At 44.2% G+C, this 25,632-nt stretch overlaps 2 protein-coding genes and 1 non-coding gene across 6 annotated transcripts; 2 read left to right on the forward strand and 1 right to left on the reverse strand.

Annotated features, from left to right (window-relative positions):
• The first annotated feature begins 1,273 nt into the window (after positions 1–1,273).
• Positions 1,274–1,346, forward strand: TRNAV-AAC. Its single transcript has one exon. It is a non-coding gene; the product is annotated as a tRNA-Val (tRNA).
• Positions 1,347–1,533: 187 nt separating this feature from the next.
• Positions 1,534–13,535, forward strand: MYNN (myoneurin). 2 transcript variants are annotated; one of them, XM_039556839.1, is made up of 8 exons: positions 1,534–1,597; positions 2,254–2,549; positions 4,409–5,223; positions 6,860–7,019; positions 7,665–7,843; positions 8,072–8,155; positions 8,583–8,669; positions 9,816–13,535. In XM_039556839.1, exons 2-8 carry the CDS (start codon positions 2,284–2,286, stop codon positions 10,082–10,084), a joined length of 1,860 nt encoding a protein of 619 aa, XP_039412773.1. In that variant the 5' UTR covers positions 1,534–1,597; positions 2,254–2,283; the 3' UTR covers positions 10,085–13,535. The 2 variants fall into 2 exon arrangements, with proteins under 2 accessions (XP_039412773.1, XP_010395705.1); XM_010397403.4 differs by lacking the exon at positions 1,534–1,597 and adding an exon at positions 2,082–2,126.
• Positions 5,218–25,102, reverse strand: LRRC34 (leucine rich repeat containing 34). Of its 3 annotated transcripts, none has more exons than XM_039556840.1 (13): positions 24,568–25,102; positions 24,087–24,205; positions 23,086–23,207; positions 22,863–22,927; positions 22,015–22,098; positions 20,878–21,006; positions 19,523–19,618; positions 17,986–18,140; positions 17,726–17,881; positions 16,460–16,586; positions 15,994–16,193; positions 14,515–14,615; positions 5,218–6,056 (listed from the first exon to the last, which is right to left on the reverse strand). In XM_039556840.1, exons 1-12 carry the CDS (start codon positions 24,877–24,879, stop codon positions 14,561–14,563), a joined length of 1,620 nt encoding a protein of 539 aa, XP_039412774.1. In that variant the 5' UTR covers positions 24,880–25,102; the 3' UTR covers positions 5,218–6,056; positions 14,515–14,560. The 3 variants fall into 3 exon arrangements, with proteins under 3 accessions (XP_039412774.1, XP_019140225.1, XP_019140226.2); XM_019284680.2 differs by lacking the exon at positions 5,218–6,056 and adding an exon at positions 24,413–24,480 and having other exon boundaries at positions 11,967–14,615; positions 24,568–24,657; XM_019284681.3 differs by lacking the exon at positions 5,218–6,056 and having other exon boundaries at positions 11,967–14,615.
• Positions 25,103–25,632: the final 530 nt, after the last annotated feature.

Genomic DNA, 25,632 nt, shown 5'->3' on the forward strand with positions numbered 1-25,632 from the left:
GTCATGGAATGTGGAAAGTTTTTTCCACATCACTGGGATTTTTAGCCATCCCTTCCCAATGCCTGAGGCACACATAACATTGTATTTCTTTAATGCCTTGTACAAGCAGCTCCTCAGCTCCTGTGACTTGTGAAGTGCCACTTTCAGAATCCATGTTACATGAATTGTAAGCCCACAGCTGTCCAGGTCAAACTGGAAAATACCAGGGGGAAAGCAGCAGCCTTCAGAGATTGCTGTCACTGATTGTCTCTGTGGGTGACACCGTGATTGGAGTCTGTCACACAGCCTGTGCTGAGACTGGAGCCAGAGTGAGAGCACAGCCTGGACTGACACACAGAGCTGGCACAGCAGCCTGCTCAAGGGAGACCCCTGCCATTTCTTCCCACAGCCTCCCATCTCCCCAGGACATGACAATCCCATGCTTTTATTGATAAGTACAGGAATCAAACAAAATACAGTGGTATTGGATAAGCACTTTGCCACGTCTCTGTGGCAACACCAGCATCTCTGGCATCTCACCAGCATCTTTGGTCAAGATATTTTGGGGATGTCTCAGGTAAAGGACATTGGGAATGTGTACACTTCAATTATGTGTTTTGTTTTGAAAAAAATTCTGGGAATGCATTTGACCTGTCACAATCGAGGCAACTTCAGCATCTTGGAAAATGTTATAGGTTGTATCTTTCCACTGGTTGGAGTTTGGCTCATGTTTCCCTTTGCAAAGAGTGGCAAAACCACATTCCCTTCTGTGGCTCCTGCCAAGATATGTTATTTTAGTTCCTAGTGCGCTAGAAAATCCAGGAGGATTAGTCACTTCCCCATTCTCCAACTCCGGCTGTAGCGAGAGGCCTGCGGAGCAGACGCTGACGGGTGTCACACGCTCCGTGTCCAGCTCCCAGCTCTCCTGTGCGCTGCTTCATCCCTGCCCTGCCCTGCCAGCAGTGCCAAACATTCCCTTTCTCCTTGAAGTTTCTCGTTCCCACCGACGCTGTCATTCCTGGTGTGCGTGGGGAGCGCATGGCCCCCCCTGGAGGGGGTGACCTGCCGGCGCTGCAAGGGGACAGGAGGCAGGGGGAGGATGCGGGCTCCGGGGGCGTTCGGGGGTGTCCGTGGGGTGCAGGTCCCGCCCGAGCGCGGGGTCCGGGCGCGGTGCGGGGCAGGAGGGGACGCGGAGGTCGCGGAAGGGACAGCGGGGACAGGCAGGGTGGGACAGCGGAGACAGACGGGGCGGGAGGGCATTAGGGAAGTAGCTGGAGCAACCGACCGCAGTGGTGTTTCCGTAGTGTAGTGGTTATCACGTTCGCCTAACACGCGAAAGGTCCCCGGTTCGAAACCGGGCGGAAACACGACGCCGGCCGACTTTTTATTTCGCTTTCTGCCGGGCCGCGGCACTATTCTCAGCTTTTCAACCCCCTTGCCCGAGTTATTTTAATTAAAGCCGCGGCGCGGCACGGCAGGAACATTAAACCCGTTTTATTCCCCAATTTCCCAAGCCGCCCCCGGCGCGGAGGCCGGAACTCGCGTCCCGGAAGCGGCGGCGGCGTCACCGGGACATGGCGGCCTGAGCGCAGCGCTCGCCTCTCTCTCCCCTCCGCAGGTGCGCGGGGGCCGCGGCGCTCGGGCCGGGCCGGGCCGGGCTGGCGGCGCCGGGGGGACGCGGGGGGACGCGGGGCGGCGGAGCCCCGGCGGGGCCGGGCCGGGAGCGGCGGGGCGGGGAGGGCGCTGCGGGCTCCGTCCCGTCCGGCGTCAGGGCTGGGCCGGGGGCGCCGCGGGGCTGCGGCTTCCGCGCCCCGTTCGCTGCCGAGGCGACCCAAACCCCGGGCCCGGGGGCCGCGCCCGCACCGAGTGGCGACCGCGCCCGACCCCCGGTGCCGGTGCCCAGGAGCGGCCGCCCCGCGGGCTGAGCGCTGCCCGGTCCGAGACGCGCGTTCCGAGCCTCAGGCCGCTCCCTGAGCCCGGGTGTGACACGGTGTGACAGGTCCCGGGCTTAGCCGGGCTAATCCCAGGGGCCCGGGAGCGCACGGCCTCCGCCCGCGCCCCCGCGCTCCGCCGCTGCATCGCAGCGCCCCGGGTCGAGCAGCAGCCAGCATCGCGCTGTCCCTCGCACCGCTGCCAGACTGTCCTGAGTGAGCACGGGCAGGGTCGGACTTCGACTGCTCTGTAATCATTAACTCTGTTAAGGAGAGAAAAAAAGTAAAATCTTGCATGTAAATTGATTTTTTTTTTTTTTTTTTTTTTTTTTTTCTTTCGCAGATCAGAAAGCGGCTGCAGCGCGTTCTCAAAATGCAGTATTCCCATCACTGTGAGCACCTGCTGGAGAGGCTGAACAAGCAGCGAGAGGCTGGATTCCTCTGCGACTGTACCGTGGTCATCGGGGAATTCCAGTTCAAAGCACACAGGAATGTGCTTGCCTCCTTCAGCGAGTACTTCGGGGCCTTTTACAGAGATGCATCTGACAACAACGTTGTGTTGGATCAGACTCAAGTGAAAGCTGATGGATTCCAAAAGCTCCTGGAATTTATTTATACAGGAAACTTAAACCTTGACAGGTAACGCACTATTAAAGGGGGAAAGGGAATAGGGAAATAAACTTTGTGGTAAGGCAGAACTGGATCTTTCATAATAAGCTGTGGAGAAACAAGTAGCAGTGGATGTGATACATATTGACAACTTGAAGTTCATCTGTATGCTTTAAAATACCCCGGGACATGTGAGTGCGAAAATAAAGATGTGCTGTCTGATATTTCACTAATTGATAGTTTCAGTCTCCTGCTGTTTCTGTCTGGGTTGGGAGAGATTAAACGTCGTGCATGATTACCAGGAGAGGGAAGGACAAGTGTGTGTCTGGAGGTGAATTACAGTAGTTCTTTTTTTAAAAGCACCCAGGAACTGTGAATGTGGTAGAGACTAAAGTCTGAGGGATGGATGAGGATAGGCACAATTTTTAAATTTGCATGATCTATTACTTTAAATTTTATATTACATTGCCCAAAAGGAGTCACAGAAAAGTGTGTCCCCTCATTACTGCATTGGTTTTGTGCCTGTTGTGCTGCTTCACATACAGTGAGGGTGTTTTTTTCTTTGCAGTGCTTTTTTCTCAGTGAAAGAGATTTTATCTCTCATTAGGGAGGTGTGGCTACTTAGAAGTACCAAGTCCAGGATTCTTACTTCTTTCTCAATGTCTGATGTCAAATGCAGGCTTAAACACTCTTCATTTCTACTGAAGTGTGGAAACTCATGCTCGATAATTTTAAGTGCATAGATGCAGAGTATTTTTTTTTAATTAGCTACAAACTGTATCAGCAGCAGAGCTGAAGTTAGTGATTGGTGCTTTGCCAATTACAAAAGAGCAGAATTGTGCAGAGTTCTTGATGTCCATCTGGAACTGCAGCAGGAGAGTTTCTGGATTTTCTGAGCAGGTGGATCTCTGCAGGAGGAGGAAGGTGAAAGTACCGTTCTTGCCCAGAGAGAACTATTTGGCTACAGGTGACACCTGTCATGTTGTCCTGTGTCCCTTTGGGGCAGCTGCAGCTGCCTGCAAGGTGTGTTGTCCTCAGAGGCAGTGGGTGCATGGGTACCCCAGGAGGGTACTTTGAACCCAGCACTCCCATGGTACAAGATCCTGAAACAGTTGCGTTCATATGGAGAGTAACTGTGGCAAGTTGTTCATTGTTCAATTACATTTACTGTGTAATAGATTGTTAGAATGAGTTTGTTTACCATTAATTTCTCTTCAAAGTGCTGTAAATCCATAAATGCACTCATGGTATGTGTTGCCACCTTTTCCCTATCATTTTTTCCTAAACCATCCTGCCCGTGTGGCAGGAACTGAAAAATAGAGTGTAGTGGTTTAAATGAGGACTTCCTTGGTGTTAGTGATGTCTGTGTGCAGCTAATACAGAATTAAGACTGTTTACAAATCGTTTTATAAAACAAGATTAATACCTGCTGCAGAAGTGCTGAGGTGAATGCACTGCTAGGGAATTACCTGAGACTTTGGCCAGAATGTTTATGAAATGGTATTTTATGTATTTTATTTTCCAGTGTTTTATCTCTTCATGCTGTTATTTCTGAGCTGTTTGGACCAACAAGCCCACATCTGGCTTCATCACCTTACAAGTTGACTTTTAACTTAAAATTCGACAAGAGGCATGTGACTAAAATAAAATCCTCAGTTTGAGGGTCTGCAGACCTCACTAGACACGGACCTTCAGTTCAGAAATAATTGACATTCTAGAGCCTTGTGGCACTACAGCACGGAGAAATTAAATGTTGCTGTATGTTCTCAAAGTTACATTTTCTGGCAGTATAACTCTTCTGCAGCTCTGTGTCCGTGTGACATACAGTCGGTGCAGAACAAATGTTTGCTTTATCCAGAATGTTTCACCCAAGTTCTGTTTCTTTGCAGCTGGAATGTTAAAGAGATTCACCAGGCTGCTGACTATCTCAAAGTAGAAGAAGTGGTCACTAAATGCAAGATCAAGATGGAGGACTTTGCTTTCATTGCTAATCCCTCTTCCACAGAGACATCCAGTATCACTGGGAATGTTGAAATGAATCAGCAGACTTGCCTCCTGACTCTCCGAGATTACAATAATCGGGAGGAGAAGGAAGATGCTGCTGCTGCTGCTGCTGCAGAGCTGGTTCAACCACAGGCAAAGAAGGCAGCTCTAGAAAAGAAATCACCTCAACCCAAAAAGCGAAAGAAGAATTTCAGTCCCCCCAAAAGCATGGAGAATAAATCCCTACAATATGAGAACGAAGTGGCCGGGAACACATCCTTTGAGATGTTTTTAGATGCCAATAAGCTGGCCACCCACATAACAGAACAGGCTGCCCAGGGCAGTGATAACTCTGAGCTGCAGCTGGCAGCAGTGGTGGAGAGCGAAACACTGGCGGCACAGGATATCCTGGCCCAGACCATGGCAGCCAAACAGAAACGGGGAAAGCCTCAGCAGAGCTGTGCCCTGAAGGAGCACTGCATGTCCAACATAGCCGCTGACAAGGGCACTTACCAGCTGGAGAGCTCGGGAGAGGAGCTGGACCAGAAGTTCTCCAAGGCCAAGCCAGTGTGCAACACCTGTGGGAAGGTGTTCTCCGAAGCGAGCAGCCTCCGTCGGCACATGAGGATACACAAGGGGGTGAAGCCCTACGTGTGCCAGCTCTGTGGGAAGGCCTTCACCCAGTGCAATCAGCTGAAAACGCATGTAAGAACTCACACAGGTAAGCCACTGGCTTCAGTGTCTCGTGGGCTGTGGAGGCCTGGGGTCACACACAGCCTGGGAGTGCAGAACTGGAAAGATTCTGACTTCTTCCTCTTGAAATGTTGTCTGCTGTCGCTGTGCATGCAGGGGTGGTGCCAGTATCCTGATAACATGAAATGTTTCAGCATTTTTCAGTACAAAATCATAGTTTGTACTTTCAATAGCTAGAGAGGACTGTATTAGTCTGAGCATTTTGATTTGTCTGAGCATCTCAATTTCTGGAAAGACTCAGGAGAACTGGCTGTCCTTCAGCTCTGTGGAGTGGCCAAAAACTACTGTCAGTAGAGCATGAAAAGCAAGCTGTACTTGATACTAGAACTCCTGTTGCTTTTTTTTAAACTTTAAAACATAATATATGAGAACAAGAGTGGGGAAAAAAATCCGCCTTATAACTTATCCTATAGGGTCTTCAAAAAAAGGTAGGAAGGTTGGCTGAATTATTACAACGCTTGGGATTTTATTTAGTAGATGTGCAGCTGAAAGGTGTGATGGTGTTATGATCTCTGCATTCAGTAACATTACCAGGAGCTTGGGTTATATCAAGCATCCAAGAGAAATCACATAGGAACACTGAAACAATTTAATCCAGCATGTCTGACTTAAAATGATGATGAGCAACAAATTGCTGGAGCCTAGGAAGATGCAGGGGAGAAGTCCTGTGCTTGTCTTTCCATATGTTCTGTATGTTGCAAAGCTCTGAGCAGAGGTCACAGTGGAGCTTTTTCCCAGGAAGCTGTGAAGAGGAAGGAGATGTGGAACAGCTGCAGGAGAACACCTTGCTCTTCCTGTGACCTAGGGAGAGAGTTTCAAATGCTGTCAGCCAGGGTCTAACCAAAGATTCACCCATGAGGTGGAGCTTGACTGCAGAATTCAGGGACAGTGCTGGGAGGAATGTCAGCTGTACTTTGTACCTTTGAGGGTATTGTCCTGGGAATTTTTGCAAGAGTGGGGAGGAAATTCCATGGTGTTGGTTGCTAAATGGCATGCTAGATGTCTAATACTTTTACTTTTGAAGTTCTTATGTACATTATTTATTCATGAGGTTTGATTGTGCACTGCCACAGAGTGGCAGAAAAAGGCATTTTTATACTTCATAGAAATGCAGAGTTGCACAAGCCCTTACAGGAGAGAGTTCACCACTAAGAGAACATGGATAGTCAGAGAAGTACCTGTAACATTCTGCAGCAGACACTGATGAGAAATTAGGGAGCACTAGACTGTATGTTGAAGACCTGTTGCTGTTAGACAAGCAAGAAAATGCAGATGATTTGTTCATTTTAAATATTCAGAATGGTGAACAGACATAACCAGCAACGAGTCTGAAACTGAAGTAGCAGCATTCTTAAAATAATGTGGAGAAGGTGGCACTATTAAAAACATTATTACTTTTGCTTTTTACCCAAACATAATGTGTTAAAAAATAGTCCTGTTATGGTCTGTGTTCTATCACGTTCCTCTTCAGTGGACTGATTACAGGATGTTCCAAGATGTTATTTGTAAGAAGCATTAGAACATACTCCTGATCTTTGGTCAGGTCATGGATTGCAAAGCTTTCTTATGTAAATAGAGAGCACAAGGGTGTTGTCTTTCACCAGGGGAGAAGCCATACAAGTGTGAACTGTGCGACAAAGGCTTTGCCCAGAAGTGCCAGCTGGTGTTCCACAGCCGGATGCACCATGGAGAGGAGAAGCCTTACAAATGTGATGTCTGCAACCTGCAGTTTGCAACCTCGAGCAACCTGAAGATCCATGCCAGGTAGGCACAAGTGAGATCCTGCAAATGCTTATCCTTGGGTTTATTTAAATAGAAACATTTACTCCGGTGTGAGCAAGAGTTACACATTCACGTGATTGTGGCATTGCTACTCCTTTTCCCATGGGACTTCTCTCACAGTGCCTAATGGAAAAATTGCATGGATGTACTTGCTCATTAGGGAGGAGACTTGTGCTGGGTGAATGGTACAGGCTGGGTCTGGTGTCCTTGTTTTAAACTGCTTGTAGCACCAGAGAGGAGAGAGTTCCATGGTGGGAAGTGAGAGACGTTCTCACTTCTGTCTGTGTGGGGCTTTTGGCATTTTTGGCAGGAGCGGGAATGCTATTCCCATGTTAGGAATCATCATCCTATATTTCAGTACCCTAGAGTGCAAAGCACGCTGAGTTCCCACGGTGCACATCACCTGTGCAGGGCCTGTGGTTCAGCTCAGCTGCCCTGGAAATCACGGATGTGCCGATCCCAGAGGGACCAGGCCGCGAGTTTCCCACCAGACTCAGCTGTACCTCTTTGCTGTACCCCAGAGCAGTAGCAGGAGGAGCTCTGGGCATCCAGCGCTCCCTGAGTCCAGTTCCTCAGCCGTGGCTGCTGCTGCCCGTGCCCGAGGGTGACTGGGGCGCGTTGTTGCAGGAAGCACAGCGGGGAGAAGCCGTACGTGTGCGACCGCTGCGGGCAGCGCTTCGCCCAGGCCAGCACGCTGACCTACCACGTGCGGCGGCACACGGGCGAGAAGCCCTACGTGTGTGACAGCTGCGGCAAAGCCTTCGCCGTGTCCAGCTCGCTCATCACGCACTCCCGCAAGCACACAGGTACGGGGCACGGAGCGCTGCGGGCGCTGGCGGGGCTGGAGAGGGGGAATGTCTCGGGAATCCGCATTGGGAGTTGTCATCCAGCTCCCTGCTCGTGCTTTTGTATATTTGATTCCGGTTTAGGGAGCGCTTTCTCCCGTTGGATGTTATCTCTGTTTCGTTTTAGTTGTTCTTGGTGTGTATTCTGGTTTGTATATTGAAATAACAGCGTGCTCTTGTTTCCTTTAGGAGAGAAGCCATATATCTGTGGCATTTGTGAAAAGAGTTTTATTTCCTCTGGAGAGCTCAATAAACATTTTCGGTCCCATACAGGTCAGTTTTCAGACAAGCTGCTTCCTGCACTATAAATTATAATCTACTTTTACTCTTTTTCCTTTAAAATACACTGTATTGGGCTGTACTTGAAAGTAGAACAGTTTCTTAATTTATTTATCTCTGGGTTAACATAATGTAAAGAAAATATTCATTAATTTTGTTTAATTGCCTTTTTCAGAGTAGTATCTGTGCCACAGCGTAGGTATTGATGTATGATGGAGGTTTTACTTAAAATGTTTGGGTCTTGTTGCTTTGTTTTAAACTATTATTCTGGAAATAATTTTATTCTGAATAGAGAGACAGACAAAATAAGAGTTACAAAGTTGTATTTCAAAATAGAACGTTGAAATCTGTTATCCTATGTCTCTAACTGTATTTTTTTCAACACCAAGATTGTTCTCACTGCCAAACCAATTTTTTTCAGGTGAAAGACCATTTATCTGTGAAATGTGTGGAAATTCTTACACAGATATAAAAAATCTTAAGAAGCACAAAACAAAAGTTCACACAGGTGAGTTCCTTGTGCAAAGAAAGGTTAAGAAACCACATCAGCTCTTTTGCCTGCCATGCTGAATAAATCTTCTTGCTCATCCAGGCCTGAAATTAGAAAACAAAAGAATTTTGGATAGTAGTTGTTTTTAGGGCCAAAAGCATCTGTATCCAGCCTTGTTCAACACTGGCTCCATACTCCTCGTCCTCTGTCCATCCTTGTGTATTGACCATAAATCTCTTGCTCCTATCATATGGAAAAGGGAATAATTGGTGTCTGTGTACATCTGGATTGGGAGGGAGAGGGTGAGAAAATGAGCCATATGCAGAGACAGCTTTGAATTTAGAAAGGCCCCAGTGCAGCAGGAAGGCAGTGGTGAGGGCAGAGCAGCACTGAGTGTGGAGAGCACCTGGCAGAGCTGGAGGGGTGAGCTGGGAGAGCTGCCAAGGCAGGCCAGCTCTCATGGAGAGACAGCAGGCAGCCACAAGTGCCTCAGCACTGAAGTAATAGGCTTTGGAGCATGCTTTGGTAGAGGAAGGGTCAGATACCCAATGTGGCTTTATCAGAGAGCCATCCAAGAGCAGTGGCCGGCTGCATTCCAGCAGGAAGGCAGCAAGGAACCTGCTAACAGGCATTTCAGTTCTGAATAGAAAGTAATTTTTCAAGTGACTGGGTAAAATCTGGCTGGCTGGAATGAAGTTAACAAATGTTGTCTTCCAAAGAAGTTTACAGACAGATGATACTTCGTACTCTGCTATCTCATTTAAAGGAGGATGCTTGGATGTGGCTCTGCTTCTGAGACTTTCTGGGGTGGAAAATCTCAAGGAAACTTTCATGATTCCATAGATCCTTTGTTCACTGTGATGTTAAGGGTTTGTTATCTTCTGTACCATGCCAAGTAGAGATCAGGTTGGAATGCATCATCCTTCCAGTTGTCACACTACAAGCAGCAGCAGATGTGATTCCCAGTGCTGACATTGTACTTACAGCTGGTCTGGCTTTGCAGCACATGGAAGCACCAATATCCCAGCTGCCCAGGCAGCCTGTGACACACCAGGTGTTGGCTCTGACAGTCTTTGGAAAGGGAATTTGCAGAATTTGTGCACAAGCTTTTGAACATTTCTTTCTGGGGTTTTGTTGTTTTTTTTTGTTTGTTTGTTTCCACAGGACCTGAAACTCCCCCTGATTCTACTGCACTTGATAATTCTTTCAATGAACAAGAATCCATTCAGAGTCAGAAAAGTCCATTATCGGAGTCCATAGATGTGAAACCCTCTGAGATGTCTTTAGCTCTTCCTCTCCCCATTGGGACTGAAGACCATCAGATGCTGCTCCCTGTGACAGGGAGCCAGTCCCCTTCATCAGAAACATTACTGAGATCTGCTGTGACTGGATATTCAGAACCTCAGTTTATTTTCCTGCAGCAGTTGTACTGACAGAGCAGTGCAGAGCTATCCAGGTAGTTTGGTAGTGAACTTGGAAATGTTTGGTAAGATGAACACAATCAAACAACCAGTCATGCTCTCTGAATTGGACTTGTTCTTTGTTTTCCTCTGTGTAAAGACACCTGTAAGGCATTTCCATTGTGCAGTGCTGAATTGTGCTAATCTACAATCAAATTTCTGTTTGTGATTAACACTGATTTCCAGGAGATGATTCCTTTCCAGCAACACCTGCCTTAAGAATTCTCTGTTACATATGTTAATGTATTTTGGAGTTCTCTTCCCATGTTCCTGCTGATTTGATGTGTCACAATGCCATTTGAGAACAGATGTTTTAAGCCATATTTGATAGTTTAGGAAGATCAACCCAGAGGTGTAGAGGGAAATCATAATTTGGATGTATTAGTAAGCCTGCACTCCAAGGTGTTCGAATGGTGCATGATGAGTGGTCAGTGCTCTGCTGAGGTGCTTGCATAGGTTTGCTGCTGGCTGCCAGAAGTGCCATCTTCAGGGGAAGCCTGACCAGAGGGAAAGAAAGGTTTGGGTGTATTTTCCTGACAAGGAAAGTAAAGGAGCGTTAATTTTTGTCTGTAGTGTGGCAAGTTGGAGGGTCCTAATGGCATAGATACTACTGGGTCTTCTTTCCAACAGGTTGCCTTTGTTTGTTTGTTTAAGTGAATCCAGCATTGTTGTATCTTGTCCCAGAGTTATTTTTCACATCCCTGAAACATCCTGGGTTTGGCACAAATAGCAACAAAAGGGGAGCTGGGACATGCATGCTGTAGATGAGACGGAAAGATGCAGTGAGTTAATTAGTGAGGCATGAATCAGAGCTTCGTAATCCTTTCTTTGCTGTAGTGCTGCTTCTTGTGCTAGAGAGGAAGTACAAAAGAGGAAATAAACCCTGCCCTTCACTGTGAAAATAATAAGTGAACACTACATGAGGGGGCATTAAAGAATAATACAACAGAGCAGATTGATGTTCTTCCAGGCAAGGAATTGTTAGAGTTTAACTGATTTGTTCTAATTGAAGTTTTTGTGTATTGCTTTACCTCTCATGTCACTTGTCCACAGTAACTGCACAAAACTGGTACCTAGCAAGGCCCATGTAAAGATAGGTTTTATTACTAGCAACAGACATATTTAAAAAGCAACATTTTAATGTCTTGGTAGGGTCATAAAAGACTAGATGACAATAGAAGTACTTTTCTACTCCATTGTGCCAGTTTGTGCCATTAACAATTGTAAGCATTATTTATGTAATCATCAAACAATAATGAAACAGTCATGATACTGTACCAACAATGCATTTAAAGCTGTCCTTTGTTGGTTATTTACTTGGTGCTAGCATTTATTTCCACCGATGCCTTGTGTCCAGACACTGATAAATAGAAGAGCATAGAAGATACCTCTTAACTGATTCTGTTCTACATGGAGTAATAATTAATCTGCACCTTAATTAAACAGACTTGTGAAAAATTTCCTGGAGGATTTCATTTAAAGAGTCTGAAAATGGTCCCTTGACTCCTGAGTGTGACTATAATTTTTTTTTCTCTTCCTACATGTTTGTATTTGTCAAGTAATAGACCTTTTGCTGCTTTGTGTTGATCATTTTAGTATTTGGTACATCTCTAACCTGCTGCTTGGTCACATTTTATGCTTTAATATATGGTAGATTTGCTGATGAAGCCTACCATGGACAGCAGGAGTACAGCCATGTTCAACAGGAACATCCCTAATACAGGAATCTCTCACACTGTCCCCACTGGACCTAATTATTGCTGGGCCTTTAATTTCTCTGCTTGTCTATCCCGCTACGCTTATGAACAGCTGATGTTCATAAAGCTGGCAAAAGACAAAGGATTAAGTTCTCTGATTTTTTTTTTTTTTTGGCATTTCCCTTTGTCTCCCCTCTTGTCTCTTTCAGCTTCTGTTGTTGGTGTAGCCCCCAAGGGATTCCTCAGCCTTGCCATTTAAGACTGAAGAACCACAAAATCGGGATCTTGACTGTGTGTAGCGTGTACTAAGCTTCCTCTTTACTGTCTCTCTCTGAAAGTAGAGCAGAAATCTTGGGATAGACACAGGTTTAGTCATGAATACTGAGAAAGAAAACATCATACAACTTCCATATTTGAGCAGCTTTGGAAGACAAACTGATGATATGCTGCTGGTACCCGAGGAAAAGCAGCTCAAGGTAAACATAGCCAGGATAAACGACCAGGAGAGAGAACTAGCTCTGGAAAGAAACCTAAACAATAAATACATTCCTACATAGAAAATGCATTCCATAACAGTGTTTGTTTGGACTGTTTTTATATTTCTAAAATTATAGCTTATTACTGTATTCTTAGATTTCAGACTTTTTTAAAAAATACAGTGCTTAGATTTATACAGGATTTGTTTAGATACTTATAACAGTAACAGTTGCTTTATTAGTCATTTAGTTTTCTTTATAGACAAGAAGATATTCATTATTTTTTACAAGACAACAATTTTAACCTTTCTTAATAGAATACACAGGCTTGTAGTTTTGTCTTGGAGCAATAATTTAGTGACCTGCACTCTTGAGTCCCCATCTGAGAATCTTGATTTTTATCCTCATCTTTCATGAAGATATCTCAGCTGCTGAGGTATGATCTCTGCCAACTGTATTCATTTACTAGAATATAGATTTTAAATAAATAAATATATATATTTGTAGGTGTGTTCAGGCTGTAGGTCTGGACTGTACCTTTTGCCAATAGATGCATGGAAATCAGCTGCACATCTAAGTCCTAGGCTTAAGGATTCTGGATTCATTTTGAAGTACAAGGCTTATAACAGTACTGGTAATTTCTGTAAGGGATTAATATGGGAGAGCATGGAATCTTTTTAGGCATACATGTCCTTTCAAAAGAAAAGAAAAGAAGGAATTTCAATAATTCTATTAAGAGTAATACAGAGAAAATGACATGATTTGTCACACTGCTGTTTCAGGCAATTTTGCACTGAGGTTGGTGCAAGTTTTGCCTGAATAGCTTATCTGCATCTCTAAATCTCTGAATTGACTGTTTGGAAGTAGTTAGGTGAGATTAGCTCCTTGTATCACATTTACTTCTAAATTCGTGCCTCTAAGTGGGCACAAAGCATGACAACCTTTCTGAAATCATGTGCTACAAAACAATTTTCAAGTACAGACAAGTTCCACATGAAGGATTTCAAGGCTGTGATCCTGGAGAGGCTCAATAAGCCTTGCAGAATTAAGTTCAGATAAGGACTAATAACTGATTTTTTTGGTTAAATTATTTTTAAAGTATCTGTCATGTATATACAATTTTTTCTCTGTTATTTGTATATACCTCAACTCTCAATTTTATAATCCCTTGGGAAGGGAGGGAGTTGTACATATTTAGCCTGAAGTGTTTTATGTTAGACTTTAATAAACTTGTTTTGTAATTTTCCCTCACCTTGTGTCTCCTGTTCATAACTGCAAGGGGTAGCAACAAAAGCAGGAGGGAACCAATCAGACACAACCCCTGTCACCACCCTGGCACAAGGACATGGTAGGATTTGGGGGACCTCTGCTGCACCCCTGCCCTGCTGGATCAGTCATTTGCCTCTCCTCTAAAATAGGGGCAAAAATGCTGCCTTTCAGTAAGGTACAGTGAGGTCTAAAAGCTGAAAAAATGGTTTTCAGGGCAGGATTATGCTTGCTTTAGCTACTAGAATAACTCAGAAGGACATGGCAAAAAATTTCTAGCCTATGTAAATTCTCTCATTCCAAAGAACACAAGATGCATCTTCTAAGAATTTCAAGGTCAGAGAAAGGAAGCAGTAAAAGTCTGGCACAGGCCTCTTTAAGCAATACAGGGTTTTGCACAAATAATTGTCTTTGTTTGCAGGAAGCTGTTTATACAGAATTTGGTAGGAATTACTCTGCAGCCCTTTCTTAAAAAGGAGTATCAGAGAAAACTGTAACACATGAACTGTTTCTATGGATATTGTCAATAATGGAGAGTGCTTTATGGGCAGAACAAGTAGCTGTTAAACAGGGGTTCAGATAGAGTGCAAGTACTTCAAACACATACACCAGCACTTTTGAAAGTAGATGCCATTTATCCTTGATCTATGATAGTGCTGCCATCTTACCACATCACTAAAAACAAAATACTGCTGTTGGTGAAGTTGGGTACCTGTGACCACCTCAGATTAACAAATGTCATTCCTACAAGTAAATTAAGACTTAATTTGAGCATTGAATTAGCCTGAACTTCATATACCTGACAAGGGAAAGAAAGATACACTGAAAAAATACCTGTCTGAATCTTGCAGTGGTTTTTCTGGCAAGAAATTCTGTCACCAGTGTGTCAGTACTGAGACTATCAGAGTGTAGCCTGCAGTGATCCAGAGCAGCAGCACTCAGAAAAGCACCAACACAGGCTTACCTAATTATTTCAAAATTTAGGAATGTTCGTAGTGTGCAGATTCTTCTCAAACCACCACATTCAGTGTATCCCCAACTTTCGTTTTCATTGCTCCATCCTTCCTGTTGAACAAGAGTTAAAATATAAGCTCCTCTCTAGAGCTGGGTGTTCACAGGGTGATGTATGGACTTTGTGCTCAACACAGTGACTGCAGGCTGGGAGGGCCCTGTGCAGGTGTGCAGAACAAACATACCTGCCCTGGGCTTAGCTCTAAGTCCTCTCAGGATACCAGGGGCTCTTGGAGCGCCAGAGCCTGAATAAGTTGTGTTTGGGGGTGGGGACAATGACAGAACAACAACGACAACCAAACAACAACAAACCTCCACCAGCTCTTGCAACTGCCCTGGTCATTTCAGCTGCAGAAGAGTTTCCAAATGTCTTCCTGTTCCTACACTACCACAGTGATAGTACAGAGTCAGAATAGCAGCAGTTACATTGCTGCTTCCCAGCTATTTTTACTGAAATAACTTTCTTACCTTTTTCCCCTCATGCTTTGATCTGGTACGTACAGTCACAGATCATTCTGGCACTTCATGCTAATATTTAACAGGCACATTTAGAGGGGCAGAGGATTGCATTAATGAAAGGCTTGGAGCAAACCTCTGCTGTCCTGTTTGGTGACTTTTTCTGTTTAGCAGCATAAATTAAGTCACTTCTGCAGGGATGAGCAGAGTGAATGGAAAAAGGAAACAAGCAGAGTGATTCCCAAACACACAAAATCTGTATCCAAACCATTAAACAATGTTTAACTACCATTACATGCATATGTTGTCTTACTCGTGTGTAGGAATTGCCAGAGGGCTATCATTATAGAAATGTTTTTAGGCAGTTTTCATGAGATGAGAAGAAATGATGGCAGCAGGTTTGGTGGTGGTTTCCATTTGTACTACAAGAAACATGTGCTACAATTTAATCAAAATTCCATGTATATCCCAGCAAACTGGGGTCACCAGCTTTAAGTTCTAGCATGGCTGTGGCTTAATGCTTAAGTTCACTTACCTTGGTTTTAAAAAAGTCACTATTGGAAGAAGATCAAAAGGATGCAATTATTAAGGAAAAGGAGAGAGTACATGGAGAGCAGTGCTAACAAATGGATTTACCCAGAGCTCTCAACTTCAGCGGGAATCTGACTCTGCAGGATACCTGAACTGCTGCCCAGCAGCAGTCCTGGGTGTTACTTTTGTCAGTGTGCTCTGCCTGGGTGTGAATCTTTTCATAGTTACAGACTCTTAATAGATGGGGCATTATTTAGTAATGAATTTCAAGGTAATTTTTTCAGTATTTTCTCTCTGTTGCCATTTCAAGCTGGTTTAGATTCCTCCTAGGCTCAAACCCCAAAGAAACAACGTGCAGCAAGTCTGATACTGATATAACCTATTTTACTAGAAACAGTAGGGAAAGCTCAGGCACAGGAGTGCCCTGGGGTGCAGCCTCACTCACAAATACTCCGAGACAGCGACAATGTCCAGGCTGGCGTTGGCGGCGCCGGGGGCCACGGTGGCGCAGCGCGGGGCCCAGTAGCGGTGCTTGGCCAGCCCGTGGGACAGCTCTGCCAGGAAAACCTTCCCGTCCACCTTGTAGGGAGCCACGTCGGTGCAGCCCAGCTGCAGGCGGCCCATCTCGATCAGCTCCGAGAATTCCTGGAACAAATAAAACCAGGAATATGACACGTGGTACTGCTTTGGACTGCGGTGAAGGCTCTGCAGGATACCACGTGGCACTTAGTCCCTTCAGGGTGCAGAGCTCCAGGGAGTCTCATTCCAGCTCCACCATATTATAACCACAATAAAAAAAGACCATATAAATCAGGTGTCTTCTTATTGCTGAAGTCTTCCCAACAGTGGAAAGACAAATTAGAACAAACAAACCCCAACCTTCTCAGGCGAGTTCAGAACCAAACACTTACCACACAGGTGCTTCTATCAAATTTGTTCCCCCAGATGTAAATATGGGAAAGTTGCGTGTTGAATTGCATTGTGTGTGCAAGAGCTACAAGTCCTTTGCCAGTTATATTGTTGCTTACTATGGACAACCTAGAAAACAGGGAAAATGTGTGCCAAACCATGGAACTCCCATCTCTTAGTTAAAAATAAGAATTTAACTATTATTTAGTCTTATTATTACATATATATATTAATAATATTTTATTATACAATAATATTATATATAATGATATTACATGTATTATATATTAATAATTATATATAACAGTAATAATATTTTTATTAATAACATTTATTTGTATCAAGGCCAGTCCTACTCTAATATCAAGTGGCCAAAGGCAGTTGGCCTATTCTGTTTCTCAAGGCACTTCCATGACTCATGCAGCCAGGTTGTTCACTACTGAGCTCTTCAGTGTCAGTGACTTTGCTGCATGGTGGCCAGGTCTCATCTCTAGTCTGCTTTGAAGCCCAAACCTTGGCGTTTATCCAGACTAAGCTTTGATCTTTGTGGAATGGCAGTTATTTTTATATTAGTGAATATAAAATATGAACCTGCAAGGCTTTCAGAGGCACCTCGCGGCCGCCACCTCCTCAGTCTGCTACTTAAAACTAATGGCTTCAGGTAACACCTTTGATCGGCTTTTACATCCTGCCGGCAGGGGTTTACCGCGGCTGCAAAAGACACCCTGATGAAGAGATTACAGCTCTTCTGGGTTCACCTGAAGCGAACTTAAACAGAGGATTTTCTTAAGTGTTGAAGATCAGAACCAACAAATATAGTGCCTTATCCCAGCGTGGAATCTGATTATCTCAAAATTCTGAAGACCTACAGCTCTTGTTTTCGTTTGTGCGCCACAGGGACCTGCACTTCAGAGATGTGGAAAGAACTAACAGATCAATTGCCTTTCCCCTCACCCTCTTAGGGTGACTGTGAAGGCTGGGAGGGCTCTGAGCAGACCTGGCACTCACCTCCAGCACCCCAGGGTATCTCACAGGTCTTGGGGCATCTCACATGGCAGCAGACACCTATGCTTAGCAAAGAAATCCTACCCAATCTCTCACTCATGGGGTTTTTTTCCCCAAGAAGGAAAAATTGGCCAAAACATTTGAAACTTCCTGACTTTCCTGTTTTGATCAACATCAAGGCTCAGAGCTTTGATGCCATTTCAGCCACTGCAAAGTCCAGGTTTCTTACCTGCAGTCTCTGGGGAATCTGTGCAAATACTTACGCCTGCAGAGTCCTGTTCCATGTAAGCAAGGCCTCACTCAGGTAAATGGCTCCAACATCTTCTATTCGGTTTGCATTAAGATCCAGGATCTCCAGGGTTTGGTTCCTTTTTAGTAGCTCTCCCAAAAATTTCACACCATCACAGGTTATGTTATTACTGAAAGAGAGATGCATATTTTTAATTTTTGGGTTTTTTTAAAGTTGCCAAGAAAATGAGTTACTAATGTTAGTCAGGGCTGTGTCATGTTTAATCATTCTCACCAGCTAAGGTCAAGGTATCTCAGGCTGGAGTTTTCATACAGGGCCTCACACAGTCGCTCTACACCAAAGTTTTTCATTTCATGCTTGCCCAAGTGTAGTTCCAGAAGAGAAGAGTTACTCCTCAACATCCGAGCTATATGAACTGTGGTCTCTTCCTAAAAACATACACTCCATTTTATTAATCTGGTCTTTAGGATAAGATACAGTCTTGCTTCAGTAGGAGGCAGATACACAACTAACTGCAAGATCTGGTCATCAGTAGTGTTCTATTTTGTATACTGTAGAAAAATAATCACAAAACAACATCTTATGATAAAGCTAAAAATGAAAAAAAAAAGAAAAATACTACAGAGATATTTGCAGATTTACAGTATTACCTACATCCCTGCAAATATCCGTGAAGCGTCAATGTTTAATTATGTCTAATCAGTTTCCCTCCCCATTACTGCTCTTAAAAAACTGAATGTTTGAGTCAGTCTTTGCTAACATTTGAAAGTATTTTGTCATGATGCTAATTCTTTCATACGAGAAGGAATTGGTGAAAGTTTTTACTTGATCTTGGAGATCTTTTTCAACCTTAACGATTCTGTTAATTCTATGCAAAAGAAGCAGGACTGCTATGGGAAAAAATATGTCCAACCACTCTAAGGCAAAGGAAGTTTGTTTGAAGTTGTCATGTTTAGTTAAGAAAATAACTGAGTGAATACTGTGAGTCAAAAATAAAGAAAAAAACCAGAAGCCTCAGAAGATGATAGAGCTGAAGGTGGAAACAATGACAAATAGAGTCTCTGGCAGGTCCAGACCAGGTCCTTACTGCATTATCAATAGCAGTAGTTTAAACTGACTTCCAAGGCTGGGGTTAGGCAGATCAGGCCCTGCCTTGAAAGAGAAACAACTAAAATCTGTACAAACTGTTAAATTTACCTTTGGGAATTGAGGAGGATCTGGCCTTCATGACAGTTTAATTTCATTCCTGACATCAGGAAAACACTGATCCTGTCCCAGACACTTGAGAACTACTGCCAGGCAGGTGAATTCACCTCCACCCAGCTCTGCAGCCAAGACCTGAGCAGCACCAGCCATGCACAGGATGAGACAGCAAAACCACCCAGCCCAGAGAATGTGGGGTACTGCTGCAGGGTCTTTCTTCTGTAGGCTCAGGCAAACAGCATCCTTTGTGCTCCCTCTCATTTCCTGCTACACAGTATTGCTCCCTCAGTTTGCTGAACAATGCAGGAGACTCCATGTTGTAACAACAGAAGGAGTACTTGGTTCTCCAATACCAATCCCTCTCCACTAGCCCATTATTTAATGAATGTACCAACAAAGAAAATTTTTTGAATGTAACCTTCTAGTTAAACAGGGGCAGTCAGTGACTGCACAAAACTTGGAAAGAGAAAAATAATATTCCTGCAACCATTTTCTCCAGTTTGTAAGGAAATCTGGAGAGTTGTGTAGTTCAGATGTCCATAAATACATCAGTACTGACTTGACTTATGCCCCTCTCTCTGAGCTGACTGCACAGTCACTCACATACCTGTTGGTTGGACAGCAAAGGACGATTTAGGTTTATTGCTTTGAGAGATTTGTTCTGAGTCAGGGCTATGGCTATTGCTATCAGACACTGCAGGCCCTGGGAATAAAAAAGAAATAAACTATTTAGAGAAACCTGTTCAGTGTATAAATTAAGCTACCAAATTACCATTACTATTATTTCTGCCTTCATGTACTCTGGAGGGATGAGAGTACAGTAGGCAACTGTTTACAGACTTGTAACAGATTTTCTGATAATACCAATGCCAACTGCCTGTGGAATAGCAGAGTGAAATTAGACTAAGTAGTACAAATGACATGGCAACTCAGAAAATAAAAAGCAAAAATAATGGATCTCAAAAATACTTGTACATTCATTTGATCCTGTATTTTGATTTCCCTGGTTTATGAGGCAAAATCAGCTTATGTGAGTTCCCCTAACATTTATCCACTAGGTAAATTCATATTTAGTATGAATCAGGCAAATCTAGACTTTTTAAAAAAAAATTCCTCCTAATTTGCCCTCTATTTTATATTTGTGCTACTTTTCAATTAGGCTGGTCTGTACCCAAAGCCATTTCATTTTAAACCAACTCTCTATCAACTCCCTACCAAGCACACACATGCTAAGCTTTTGAATAAATCCTACACTGCCTACACTTTCCTTGTTCATGTATTCCTAACACCATCACATTTTCTGAGGGGTGTTCCCCTTCTGGCTTAGAAGCAAATTCCGAATTTCCAGGAGGCAAATGTAGCCTTCTAAAAGTGATGCACAGCTTCCCAAGTCTCCCTGTGCTCTGTGTAAGAAGTTTCAGTGCCCAGCTCTAGGAGGAACCACATTGTCCAAGAGTAAATGGGTGCTTTTCTACTCAATTCAGCACTGCTGTGCTTATGCCCTTCATGGGTCAAGCTCTGAGAGGCACAGCAGAGCAATGGGATGGGTGACCTTCAGGTGTTACAGGCACTGCACACTTTAGAAGGAAAAGATTCTCTGGGGAATGAGAAGTCCATTCTTCAACATGAATTATACAGGACTTAGCTTAACAGAAAGGAACAGCAGAAAAAGCTTAACAGAAAGGAACAGCAGAAAAACAACTCAGAAAATTTGCAAGCCAAGCACTCGAATTCCTGGAGAGACACAGTGGCTCTAAAATATCCCCAGTTCTGACTTCACAGGTGCTTTATGCAATGTGTCTTTCCAAGCACATGTTGCAATATTATATATAGTGTTACCTCTGGCTGTCACAAAATCAACGACAACAGATGGCATTTCCCCCTAATTAAGCACTGCAGGACCCTTGTAATACCCTTGAAAGACTAATGTCTTATTGCTGATAATTTTACTGGGTTACTTACCACATCACAGTCTCCAAGATCCAACTTCTCTAAGGTTGAATTAATTTTTAGCATTGAAGCAAAGAACATTCCACCTTGGTTTCCTATTTTGTTTCCAGTCATTCTCAGGTGCACAAGACTTTCATTCCTCTAGACAAAATTAAAAAAAGAAAAAAAATCCTTTAAGATGGTCTGAAAAACAACACTATCTTTTTTTTTTTTTTTTTTAATGTGAATTCTCCTGGTTGTCACACAGAGACAAAACAAACTTCCAGAAGAATTGTATCTAAGTGATAATACTAGCTCAGCTCTTGGCTCAGGTTCCCCTCAGTGGCATCAAACACAGGAGAGTCTCCAAGCAAAACTCCAGTATTTGGAAACTTTTGTTTCTTCCAAATTCATTAATTTCATCACACTCATTAAAATAATCCAGGCAAATATTTCTGCCTAAATTGGCATCTGAGATGCAAATAGCATCAATACTGATTTAAATCTGGTAAGCCTTGTATGAGCCCAGCCCTGTACATCTACTGCACAGCCTTAGTGTTTTGGAGGCCTGTCAAATTTAGTTGAAATCAGTTCAGGGTTCAAAGATGTGAAGGAGGAAGAAAGAGCTCATGTGAGTCTCCCTTCACAAACACAACAAATCTTACACACAAGCTTCATTTCCTTGGGAAACCACATTAAAAATAACAAACTTGGTTTTGTGGTGCTGCCGTAAGGCAAAGTTTTGAAAACATGTCTCAGACATCTTGAATCAAGACAAATATTGATGTCAAAGTACAGGCAAATTTAATCTAATTTTTTTGGGAAAAAAAAAGGGAAAAAATTATGTCATCATATATCCTACAGCATAGCATTTCTCACACAGAAAAACCCAGCTGCAATAGTTGTGCTTTTTATAGACAATTACGTGTTTTTATAGATAATTAAGTGTTAATGGCAGCACAGTGCAACTTTCTCTTGTGTGAAATCTGATTTCTGAAGTGTGCCTTGGGAAAACAGGCAATCCCTGTGACACAGCAACATGCTGAATGGAGCAAAGACAGAGGCCCCTTTCAGCCAGCTCTGGTGTTGGCAGGACAGCCAGTACTGGTCATCAAAAGCAGAAAGATCAAAGGAGATGCCATTGTCTAAATCTCCCAGGCAAATACTCACATGGAGTGCTCCTGCTATCAGCTCTGCTCCACTTGCACCTATGTCATTGAACATCAGGTTCAGGTACCTCAGAGTGGACTTTTCCTTGGGAACAAACAAAGCAGAAAGCAATGAGAGTTTTTTCTAAAGCACAGCTTATTTTCCAAAAAGGAGATCCCAAACTCTGCCCTTTGCAGCATTTCAGGCAGCTCAGGCAATCACTTGGAGAAGTGATTAAAGAATGCCAAATTATGTCAGGTCATGAGGGCAAGGCACAAAGCCTGTTGTGGGGAGGGCCCTCACAGGGCCTCAGGAACCACCCAGGAATCCTGTGCTCAGCATGACCAAACAAGGCAGATGGTCAAGCTCAGATACACAAATTCAGGCATTTTGTGAACGTAACAGTGCCCCTCACACTCTAGGAACACAGGCGCAGGGTGACAACTCACTATTTTCCACCTGTACCCCAGTGCTTACAGTGACAAAAAGGCTGCATTATTGTTCCCTATGTTTAAGCCTATAAAAAGGTTAACAGAGATTATAAAATAGCTGAAACAAAGGCCCTGGCACACTTGACACAACCATTACCCCCTTTGTTGAATTGAACTGTGAGCCTAAAAGCCTCATAGTTTATTACATCATTCTTTTCTCAGGACACTCCAGCCAAATATCCAAAGGTCTTCAACGAGAAATTAAAAATCTCCACAGAGAATACAATCTGAGGTTCTAGAAGGATGGATTGGGATGTGATAATCAAAATTATTGGAATTTTGCCAAGCCAGCTCATTCTTGTTCCCAGTACACCACATATAAATATTACTACAGACAAATAAATTCCAAGTTGCTGAAAGGTGAATATCTCTTGGCACCTGGAGGAATGTTGCCATGGTCTTTGCTCCAGCATCAGTCAATACATTATAGGCAAGATCCAAACCTGAAAAAGATGAAGAATAAGGAATGTGACAGATGCATATCTACATTGAACTGATCTCTGAACAAAAAGAAATAAAGATGAACTAAGGCTGAAATCAAGACTGATCATGTTTTCTTATATTAACACAGCAATGGCAAACACACAGGGAAAAACCTTACCTGTGACAAAGGCAGCTTGGCCTAAGACAGAGACAAGAACTCCAAGATCGTCATCTGTAACTCTCAGCACAGGCACCAGATGATTATTTCCAGCTAATTTTAATGTGATTCCTTTTGAACTTCTACAGTAACATAAAAAGGTAAGCACATGGGAGAAGTAAAATGATAGAGAGAAATAAATTCTCTCTCCAGATAAGAGGTGTGCCCGCGGCTGCCCGCACTGGTGCACTTGCCACTGGCTTTGGTAACACCGTGACAGAGAAGGAGATTGAAGCTGTAGCTCAGCACTGCCCTTTCTGAAAGCACTGCTCAGCTGCAAGGCCACACTTGCACAGAAATCAGAAATAACCAAGATGAGGGGATGGCAGATGGAAATAAAGATTATCTCAGAGGTTACCTCATCATCTTCCTTTTACTTGCACCCTTTCCTTTATTTACTTTATCCTGCCCTTGGGATCAAAACCTAACGCAAACAATTTCATTTTCTCACGTTTTTTTCCCCCAAAGGACAATTAACTTTGACCCCAGCACCATCCAGTACCTTCCAGAGGAAGCAGTACCCAGCCCCTTAATGAGAGAGAATTTGTGTGGTCAATAGCTTGGCAGGATTTAGAGACAGCTCAGGGAAGCATGACCATCTGGAAGGCAACTGGATGCAGCTGAGGCTTTTTAAACAGGAGTGAGAAACAAAGAAGGGAGTTAGGATGACTAGACACTGGGTTTGGCTTCTTTAAGGGACAGAAAGGCACCATCCTGTACATTTTTCACTTTTTTTTTTTATTTCACTGCTTGTAAAGCTGCCCAGAAAGGATATATAGCTACAAACTTCTGCCAAGATGATGTCAAGATGATTCAAACCAGAACTTCAGCAGTAAACGTTAAATTTGATTTGTGTTTAAGCCTGAAACTGCATGAACTTTCTCATTTTTCAATTCCTCATCCCGCTACCCCGTTTAAGGCTTTCAGAAGCATCTGAAACACAGCGTTTGTTATCTCCTTACATGTCATCATTTTTATTAGCTTCTTGAAGCACAGGAGCAATGAAGGGGTTTTCAGGCTGGCTCAAATTTTGACAGGCCTGCACATAGTGCAGGTGAAGATCTTGAAGAACCGACATGACCTGCAGGAAAACAAAACCAAGTGTTACTGCATCGTTGTGGTAGCCTAGCAACAGCACCAGGAGGGATCTGCATAACAATATAAATGGGCTTGGTATGGAAAGAGTTACAACTCCTGGTTTGGAGTAATAGATACAGGAAAAGCATGAGGAAAAGGGTGGGTGTGTTTCTGATGTGCTGTAGTTGGTTGAGCACGGTGCTAATAATACCGAGGTGGGCCGTTCACTTCAGAGTTGAACTTGGTGGTCCTCGTGAGTCCCTTCCAGCTCAGGATATTCTGTAATAAACTCAGAGATAAAAGGATCTGAGCTAACAGGGAAGCGATCGCTGTGGCAGCTGAGCCCCCCAGCCCCGCAGGCCTTACCTGAGCGATGACCACCTCTCCCCTGTCCCCAGCCAGCCTGCGGTGGCCGGCCCGCGGTGGGCTCGGTAACGGGGCTGCTCCGAGCCCCGGTCGGTAACGGAGCCCGTTCCCAACGAGGGTGTCCCGGGCCCGCAGCAGGAGCTGCCAGGAGCCCCCCGGTGTCCCTGCTCGGGGCTGAGCCCCCGGTGCTGCCCCGACTCTGCAGGCGGGGCAGGGCAGGGCAGGGCAGGGCAGGGCAGGCTCCTTTCCGCGCCCCCAGAGCACGGATTTGTCTGCCCGCGGTCTCCGAGGAGCCTTTGCAAAACTGTCCATGGTTACACGGATCAGCTGCTCCTTCAAAGATTCCTGTGCTGGCCCTTTCCAGCAAATAAATCCCTCTGGTGATTTCACCACTGCCCTCCTAGGCAGGAGGGGGTGGGCTCCGTTTTCTTGCACTGCAGCGCTGCCAGGAGCTGGCTGTGCTGCGTCTGGCTCGTAATCTCCTGCACGAACTTCCCCCAGGTTTGGAGAATCCCCCTGTCACGAGAGCGCTCAGACTGTCTGGACAGCCTGGAGAAGATCCCGCGCCAGCTCTGCTGCTGGCCTTCTCTTTCGCGTGTTCGCGTGAGGAATACCACATTACACATTGTACCTGTGTTCTCCGCCAGGTTAATCAGCGTCAGGACACTAGATCTGAGTGAAAAACGCTCTGATGCTATTCCTAAAGGAATACGCACTATGAAAAAAATGTATCTGTTCCTTTGTTTTAATTTTTATTTTATTGATGCCTCCATTTTGCACAATCTAAGTTCTCCATTACAAACAAGTGCCGCTTTTCCCTACCACAGGGAGAAGGGACATTCCACTGGTGCACACCCGAGCCTGGGTTCCTCATTAACACTGGCATCTCAGCATTCAGGCAGGGAGAAAAAAGCAAGAATGTGGAAACACTGACCTCTGTGTTGAATCATAAAGATGGAATCCTGACTGGAGGGACTGCTGCAGGTTTTTTTGCACTTCTTTTTTTTTTTTTTTTTTTTTTTGTGTACACTGGAAAATAAGAGCTGCATTTGCACAGAATCAATA

The sequence above is a fragment of the Corvus cornix genome, chromosome 9, assembly GCF_000738735.6.
Source record: "Corvus cornix cornix isolate S_Up_H32 chromosome 9, ASM73873v5, whole genome shotgun sequence".
NCBI lineage: Eukaryota > Metazoa > Chordata > Aves > Passeriformes > Corvidae > Corvus > Corvus cornix.